The sequence below is a fragment of the Rattus norvegicus genome, chromosome X, assembly GCF_036323735.1.
Source record: "Rattus norvegicus strain BN/NHsdMcwi chromosome X, GRCr8, whole genome shotgun sequence".
In the NCBI taxonomy this organism is placed as follows: domain Eukaryota; kingdom Metazoa; phylum Chordata; class Mammalia; order Rodentia; family Muridae; genus Rattus; species Rattus norvegicus.
In genome coordinates, this window is record NC_086039.1 from 21,749,675 (window position 1) to 21,758,707 (window position 9,033).

Sequence of the window (9,033 nt, forward strand, 5' to 3'; positions counted from 1 at the left end):
TTAACAAGACCTATGTTGAGTGATGGGCCCACTATGCATAGGGAGAATCAGGGCAAAGGAATTCATAACTGTCTTAGGGTTTCTATTGCTGTGAGAAAACACCATGACCAAAAAGCAAGTTGGGGAGGAAAGGGTTTATTCAGCTTGTACTTCGACATCGCTGTTCATTACCAGAGGAAGTCAGGACAGGAACTCAAACAGGGCTGGATCCTGGAAGCAGGTTGATGCAAGGACCATGGTGAGGTACTGCTTACTGACTTGCTTTCCTATAGAACCCAGGACCACCAGCCCAGGGATGGCACCACCCACAATGGGCTGAGCTCCCCCCATCACCAACTGATAAAATGCCTTAGTTGGATCTCATCCTGGAGGTTATTTCCTCAACTGAGACTCCTTTCTCTCTGATGACTCTAGCTTGTGTTTAATTGACACACAAAACCAGCCAGTACACAAACCATCATCTAGACCACAAAGAATAGTGGACGAGCAAAGTACTAAACAGACAAACTTCAGCCACCAGATGTCACTTTCCTGCTGCACAGTCATGACACAGAGTGTGATATAAAACTCCGTGGTGGAGTGGTAAGTTACACTGCCACACTGCCACACTGTGGGAAGGTGTGGGAAACTGTGATAGGGATGTTGTCATATACATACCAGAGAGCTCAGCTTCTCCTTCAGCTGCTGGTCCCCACTGTCCATCCAGTCTTCCAGGGCTGGGTGCTTTTCTCTCTATTATTCCTGGCTCCCCCTCCCAACTCCTGATTATTCCCTCAGTGAGTAGATCCTTTGTTAAGCTATTCCCCAAAAAGCTAAGGAGCACTTCATACGCTGTCTCTGGGGGAATACAGCCTTCATCATATTGTATTATAACACTGGCCATTTAACGAAAGCTTAGTGAAATGTGGGAAAATATATTCCTAACAGGGGAAACAGAAAAAATAATGAAACTTGCTTTTGCATTCAATAACATTTATTAACGCAAGAGTGAATAAGGCTTGTCCCTCTGCTCTCAGGGTCTGGTGCAGAGAGGTAGACAATCACAATGCTACAGTAGAATCACAGTCGAATAAGTACTATTCATCGAGGTATAGACGAAGTACTTTGGAGGCACAGTAGGAGAGATGGGGATGGGGACTATCTAATTAAAGCCTGCATTGGGGATCCAGGGATAGCTCCAGAGAAGTCATCTGTGAGTTAGTCTTGAAGGAATGAAGTCACCAGATATACACTAAGAAAGGATCCTTGCAGGCTGGGATAAGGCCAGGGAAGTGTGGGATACAGGGAAAGAAGAATGGGTGGGTGGGCATGAAGAAGGATAAGGAATTTGCAGGACAAGGAATTTGCAGGACTGTTAAACACAAACTCAGAGTTCTACTGTAGAAATTAAAATATCTTGTCTCCCCACGAGGCAAAAGACTGAAAGCAGAAAGGGTGGGAGTTTATTCAGTTAAGGGTCCCTGCCACTTTCTCTGTCAGACCATGGGGCTAAAACACCAAAAGCCAAAACTTCACAGTTATGATCTAATTTCTCTAAGCCACAAAATTATTAAAAGCCTTCTTTCAGAAGCTAAAGATGTATATGGATAATGAGTTCTAAATGGGAGAAATCTTGATGGCATTACTTTTTTCCAATAGAGTTATCTGCAACGGACATAAGATTAAAAAAATACATAGTTCCCAAACCATCTGTCTTCTCATTCTCTATGGTTTATATCTTATATCCATCTATATTTCAATGTGCTTAATTACAAAATAAAACTTTCACCTTTCAAATACGATCTTATTTACATTTTTTTTCAGGTGTCAATTTGTATGAGAATATTGTTTTTAAACTTAAAGTTTGTTTTTATAGTGAAATCTCTGCAGTTGAATTTACAGGTTCTCTCTTAATATTTAAAAGAATTTGAAATCTTTAAAACCAATTAGCTGTTTCCTTGAAGGGTTCTAAACTTGCTTCTTTTAAACCACCCTTCCTGAATTTAACTTGAAATTTCATTTTATTCTATATACCTTGAAATTTTACTTTTAAAATTATTATAGGTATACTTTTTTGTAAATTTTGGTTATTCCAATGCATATATTTTTATGTTTTAAATATTTAGAATCCAAATGTTTTCAGTTTCTAAGATTTACCTCTGCTGTTTTTAAGTTAGTGTTTTCTTTCACTATTTTATAAATGTTCATCTTTCATCTTAAATTGTAAAAATTTCTAAATACTCTATTTTCACATACTAACAATTTGGAATCATTTTAAATTAAAAAACATTTAAAAATATTTCTTCTAAAATACTTAACTTAACTTTTTAACATTTAAAATGTTCTCTTAAATCCTTCAAAAGTATTTCTTAATGGTTTTCTTTTTAAAGCTTTAAAGTTTTTTGTTTAAAATATTTGGTTTTTTCCAGACTTCTTTTGCACTTAAAACTATAACTACAATGAAAAATTCCTTTCTTAAAATATACCCCCCACTTAACATAATATCTTTGAAGAAATAAAATGTAATTTGAGAAGATCCCCCTCTCTCCATGCTGAGACTTCGTGTAATTTGCTTTATGTGACCCTTTTCAACCTCTCCTCTCCTCCCCTCCCTCTGACCCCCCAGTTCTTAAGGCTAATGGTCACTGATTGAAAATTCAATGTCTTCCCATAGACTTATGGGACAGGGTAAAATAGTTCCTTTATGCCAAAGTGTCACTTATTATATATGGTCATTATCCACTCCAGGTAGATTTGTGTGTTTCTTTAAGAGGTGTTTGTTGATGTAATGGCATTTACAATTGTCCATTCCAGGTAGGCTTGTGTTGTGAGTCTCTTCAGGATCCTTACTCTTTTTTTTGTTTTTTTCTTACTTTTATTATTTTTTCTTCTTTTTCTTCTTTTTTGTTTTTTTTTTTTGTTTTTTTTTTTTGTTTTTTTGTTTTTCTTTTTTTGTTTAACTTTTTAAAATTTTGGTCTGGAAATTGTATCATTCTGGGTAAGATTATTCTTTCTCTATATCTTGCCTGTGATAGAACAGTAGATACCCTTCACTATAGAGTAACTCCTCCATTGTAGCCTTAGTGACTACAGCATCATCGCAGCTGAACCACTGGTCCTTTTCCTGACGGACAAAGCTGGTGTAATGGCCACTTTCCAAAGTACCATGGTGGTTAATCACTGCAAACAAAGAATATTTATTCTCAATTGGCACACACTCCGTTAATGGCTGGCCTTTCATTATGCTTTCTTTAGTAGAGGCCAAAAAGGGTGTCATGTCTAGCTCCAAAGGAAATGAGATAAAAGTATTAATCTTGCGTCTCTGTTTGCCTAAATGTTCAAACCGTTTCAGATGAAAGCAGGCCACAATCGGTAATTTCTTCATTGTGAGCTGTTTGGTAGATTGCTGGTAGCTTTGGCATCGACTGCATTTGATTTTGGCACTGCTTCCCAGGTCTTCGGGCCTTGTAAACCACTTCAGGCAATCTGTAAGTGAGATGACTCGTGGCTTCTGGCCTGTGCTGCCAGCCCTCCCTGGGGTATAAGAGACAGGCAAGTCCAGACTAATGTCCCAGCATGGGTCTATAGTGGTGGAGACACCATGACAGACTTGACAGGTGACATCGGACTGCAGGCCACCTGTAAAGATGTAGTCTATGATGCAGTTACAGTGGTTGAGGTTACCTTCTTGCTCGATGCCATCATCTCTGCTGTGTCTATGCAACACATCTAATATTGCAATCAGAAACTCATGAGCATCCTGTTGCCTGTACCCAGCTAGATGCTCTGCATGGATCCATATCAGGTGAAGCAATTTATAGGGAATATGAGGACTTTGGTTCCCCGAGTACATAGCTTGAAAAAGTGAAGACATCTCACAGACCAAACACAAGCTGGGGCTTGTCATCATGCATTTGTGCTTATCCGAAAGGAAGAACTCCTTCAGTAGTGGAATGCGGGTAAGTGCCTGGACAATACAGTTCATAAAGCAAGTATTCCCAAGATTAATTAACCCTCTGAGGCCTACAGTATAATACACTGTCTTCTTCCTCCTCTTTTTCTTGGGTTTTACCAAACTGGTCTCCTGTTCTTTGGACTCACAGATTGATTGATTTTCTTCAACCTCAGATGCCATTAGTTGCTGATAAGACATATCTCCTGCAGTGGACATTAAGAGTCCCAGAATTTTCTCTTTTGTTTCTTTGGCAATCTTTTCTATATCTTTGTCATATACATAATCCTTACACATAAAGCAATATATAACCCCATGGTAGAGGTCTACTGCTAAATTGTGTTGCTTAGTTTCTGCATGAATATGAATATGTTTCTCAGTAAAGCATCCGAAAAATACACAGGACAGACAAGAGTGGAGTCTGTTCTTATGCGTACTACATACACGACAGATGCATGTCTTTGCCTTACGCTTCCTAGTCTCCGGGGTTCCACTCCAAATGAAACGCTGATAGATCATCCGCAGGTTCCTCCGCCAGTTTTTAGCTACTTTAAAGATCTCTACATGAGAGCAGCCTGTGGGACCCTTATCAAACCCTACCTCCAGTAACCTGTTCTCTGTGCCATCTGAGTCCCCAGAGCAGCCTGGGTCACTAGGGTAGCTTTTCCGTGTTTGGGGTCTGGGTGCAGGCCTGGGTCTACGCCTGGAATTGCGCCAGGCCACCGGCCGCGGCTTGGGCAGGGGTGGTGGCGGCGGCGCTGGCGGGGGAGGCGGAGGTTTGGCGGGAGGCGGGGGTGGGGCCTTGAGCCCACGCCCTCCCCTGGAGCGGGACCTGGGCTGGGGCCGAGGGCGGGGCTTGCGGCGCGGGCAAACCGAGCTGGAGCTGGTGTGACAAGCAGCCGGGATAGAAGGGAGCACCTTCTCATCGCTGCCACTGCCCCTACTTGTTAAGTTCTCCGACGTGGGCTTGGGCTCCGGCCACAGCTCCGGCTTCATCTCCTGGGCTCCCTGTGTACCCCGCATCGTCTGCTCCATTCTCGATGCATTCTCAGCCGCCTGCTCCAAACAGGCTCCTCGACCACCTCCCGAACTCCAACAGGCGACGGAGCGGGAGGACCGGGACGCTTCTCGAACGTGGGCCATCGGCTCACTCCCAAGCCTGGGAAGAAACGCGTCTGGGAATGAGCTATGACTATGGGTGGAGGGAGACAGGAACTCGTGTGGACGGCCAGCCCGGCGTCATGGCCGCGGTGCCGTTAGCCTCAGCCCCTCCCCCTGCCGCGAGCCCCGCGCGCGGCCGCGGCTCCGCCCCTGCACCGGGGCTCGCGTGGCGTGCGGAACCCGAGCCCGCGGCTACCTGCTCCAAAGGCCGCCAGAACTGTGGGTACGGGGAAGGGGAGAAGGGGACTGGCTTGAGCTTTAGGGTGGAAAGGATGGCAACTCTTTTTAAAAGGCATAACCCGCTGTCTTTTCGGCGCTCTGTGCAGCCTGGGTTTGGCGCACCTTTCTCTGCGTTCTTTCCTTGCATCTTTAAGCCCCTTGAGTCAACAGTGTATGTTAAATATGGCTGAAAGGAGGTTATCTTTGGAAAAAACTGACTCAGTGGACGAAAGTGTCCCCTAGCTCCTTTCTTACCTATGCTTCCAGCCTCTACTCCTAAGCGCACTTGCTGTGTGCCACACTCGAGCGCCCTCTCTTGCTCTTTCGTGCCTGTGCCCTCACACCCCGTTTCTGGCTCCTGTCCTCTCATTTCCTAGGGTTTCCCCCAGAATTCAGACTCCCTTCACGCGTGACCACCCCCATCCACAGTACGCGACCCCCAAAGTGCATGCTCCCTCCCCGCAACCACGGCAGCTCCCCAAGCCCGCGGATTTGTAAAAAGGTCTGGGTTTGTTACCTGGGGCCCCAAGGCGCGCTTGATCTAGAAAGTCAGCTGCTGCTGCTGTCCAGGCGCTCCTCTGCCAGTCTTCTCTCTGACCTCTCTTCAGGGCTGGTCACAAGGGGGCCGCCCCCTGGCCCCTCCCCTCTCCACGTATGGGCCCCCAGCCCCGGAATCAGGCCTCCAACAGGGATGAATGGCACCGCTGTCCCCCTAGGCAGAAAAACCCCTTCCTGAAAGAGATTCTACCAGAGGTAACAACAGCCACAGATTTTAGAAAAAGATCTTGGGAAGGCTTAGGCTTCACCTGTTTATGGCACTCTACCGAGGGGGGGGGGTGGAGAAATAGAAAGGAAAAAAAAAAAAACCCTGAAACAACAGCAACAAAACTAACCAAGGTAGGGTTAGGGATTTACCAAGATGGCAAATTCTACAGTGTTCTCTACGGAAGCTTTAAATTTAAAATCGCAAGAGTAAAGTGGAGAGGTTATTATTTCTGAGTGTCGGGGAGAGGAAAAATAAGCATATGATTCAGGATGAAATAGACCTCAGCCCAGCAACTTGCTGTTTCTACAGGGGAAAACCATAAACACTTTCAGCCTTAGTTCATCAGTCAAAGGCAGAATAATGCTAACATGTTTACATGGAGTTGCAGCATATATGTTCTCGCATCCTTTACATTAGTAACTCTAGTACTCAGTGTTCAGGTTAAAACCAGTAGGTAGCACATTGCAGGGCATCAGCACACTTAAAAACACTGCTATGGGTGAATGTGTAAAGAACCCCGAAAAGGGGATCTGCCTGCTCTATAGTCTGGGCTCCTCCTTACCAAAAACTTTCCAGATCCCAGAAGTCTTTCACCAAGATACCTCCAGAGTATTAACACATATAGTTACAAAACAATTAGGAGAGATGCCTATAAAGAAAAGATTGGAATCAGGAAAATGTATCTCTAAATATTAGCTACGTTATTTCAGAATCAGTTAAAAAAAACTTCCTATTGAAACCTAACACTCTTCCCCATCACAACCTGGGTCTGCTCTCCCAGAGTTAACTCAATGACTTCAGGACATCAACTCAAAGGGGAGGTAGGGGCCACAGCTGACATGGACTATGGGGAAAGACCACAGGGACCTATAACTTTCAGGACTCATACCACAGACTTGGGCTTTCCCAAGATTCTGGCCTCCCTGTAAGATGCCCCCTCCTTTATACCTAGATACAATGAGCTATCCACTAAGGGAGACCTCTCATACCATACAAGTGAGGAGAGTTGGGGAGGGGGCTCTCAGAACACAAGGACAACCTATGATACCCTTTGACATGGCAACGAGAGCTGCTGGGGAAGCAGTTATATTCCCAACATAACCTGTCTCTGCCTACTAAACATCCCCAGATGTCTACACTAAGCAAAGATGTCCTGCTGAGTCTATTGGTTGGGAGGGATGAAAGAAAGAACAAGCCGTGTCTCTTCTGGGCCTTCCATTCCATTCCTCCCATTCCCCATTGAGGTATGAGTTACCAGTAGCTCCTGAATGGGTCCTAGAAGGGTCTAAATCACATTTCAGTCTCAAAATCCCGAGTTGACTAAATAAAAACACAGTTAAGTAGTATGAAAGGGGAGCCCAAAGGAACAGAGAGGGCACCCACCTTTCAAACAGACTTGCCTGTATCCAAGTAATATGGATGTTCTAAACAGAAGCTTCACATTCTGAGAAAGGAGAGAGACATTCTAAAATGGCTGTGACTGGAACAAGGGAAGCAGGAAGATTGTCAAAATTTAAATAATATAACTATGTAACTGTAATTTCAGGTGATCAAACCAAACTTGTACAACAATAGAAAATACAAATTGACCACATTTCAGCAATAGGCTGTTGTCAGGACCTATACATCCTTTGTTTCTCTATGTCTCTCAGTCTTTGTTTCTCTGTCTCTGTCTCTTTCACATTCTCGTGTGTGTGTGTGTGTGTGTGTGTGTGTGTGTGTGTGTGTGTGTGTGTGTTAAAACAGAGTGCAGTCTCACTTGGCATTCACATTTGCTTGCACACTGCTCAGAGTGCAGTCTCACTTGGCATTCACATTTGCTTGCACACTGCTCATATCCAGGCTGCTTTGATTGGTTCCTTGAATCACTCCTTTGTGATTCCGCCAAATTAGTGTCCACTCCATTAAAGGTGATGTGTGTAAGAACAATTTTGCTTCAAAGAAAAAAATGGTTTAGATGTGTAGACACTGGTAAACAGGTCTCCAGAAATGCCATGATTTTGGGGTCTGAGGACAGTTGTGTCAAAGACTTTGCATCAATTAACACTCTCTGCTGTCCTAGAGGGTTGGCGGGATGTCCACCACACTTTAACACTGCAAACATTACATTGTATGATATGGTGTGTGAGGCGAGCCTTTCCAAGAGAAAGGGGTTTAGTAGATTCTAGGTAACTTAAACTTGTAAAGACAATATTGAGACACCTAGCATTTCATGCCCTTACTGCAGGAGGATGATCCTGTGTGACCTGGCTGGTTCACAATTGTGATTTCCTCTTCTTGAGCTCTGAAGCTGTGTGACTTGAAAGCATAAGTTATTCCAGCCATATGAACATCTCATGGCATTGTCCAAATAAAAAGGAATAGGAGAGGTAGACAGCAGGGCCCCTCATGATTTCTTCAGAGATCAGCAACCACTTGAGGAGCCACAGATTACAAACATGACTTGCAGTCCTCCCCATGTGCGCTCTAATCTTCAGTGCCTCCAAAAGTTAAAGACATCCCTCTTGTCCACACTTTACAACATCGTGACACAGGCAGGCTAACGCGGCAACATCATTTCTTCAGAAGACAACAGTGGCTGACACCACAGAGCCCCATGTCCCAGGAAAGCAAACCTGGCGCTTGCATGGTGTGAGGAAAACAAGAAATGGTCATGTTCTTTCAGTCTGAGGGTTCCAGAGTCCCAGGTAAGCAAATCACACACTTTACATCAGTGGCACGTGTACAAGGTGGGCACCCTGCTTGCTGGGTCAGATCTTTCTATGCTCTGTGATGAGACCTGGCAGAATGAATGGAAGTAGGCAGTTTTACATTTGCCAAGTCTTTACACTGTGCTCATGGGTGAGAAGAGTCATATTTCTTTAAAGGCAAAGGATTTAGCCCCCTTTCTCTTTTCTTTCTTGGAGGCGATGGCATCCTGTGTGGTCCAAGCTGCCCTTGACCCCACAGGCCTCTC

General features: G+C 44.4%; 1 protein-coding gene across 3 annotated transcripts; it reads right to left on the reverse strand.

The window, feature by feature from the left end:
• Window positions 1-955: 955 nt before the first annotated feature.
• Usp51 (ubiquitin specific peptidase 51) lies at window positions 956-7,489 on the reverse strand. 3 transcript variants are annotated; one of them, XM_006256768.5, is made up of 4 exons: window positions 7,461-7,489; window positions 6,640-6,726; window positions 5,829-6,023; window positions 956-5,090 (listed from the first exon to the last, which is right to left on the reverse strand). In XM_006256768.5, exon 4 carries the CDS (start codon window positions 5,072-5,074, stop codon window positions 2,984-2,986), a length of 2,091 nt encoding a protein of 696 aa, XP_006256830.1. In that variant the 5' UTR covers window positions 5,075-5,090; window positions 5,829-6,023; window positions 6,640-6,726; window positions 7,461-7,489; the 3' UTR covers window positions 956-2,983. The 3 variants fall into 3 exon arrangements, with proteins under 3 accessions (XP_006256830.1, XP_038955725.1, NP_001101722.1); XM_039099797.2 differs by lacking the exon at window positions 7,461-7,489 and adding an exon at window positions 7,333-7,457; NM_001108252.1 differs by lacking the exons at window positions 6,640-6,726; window positions 7,461-7,489 and having other exon boundaries at window positions 2,857-5,090; window positions 5,829-5,904.
• Between the last annotated feature and the right edge of the window lie 1,544 nt (window positions 7,490-9,033).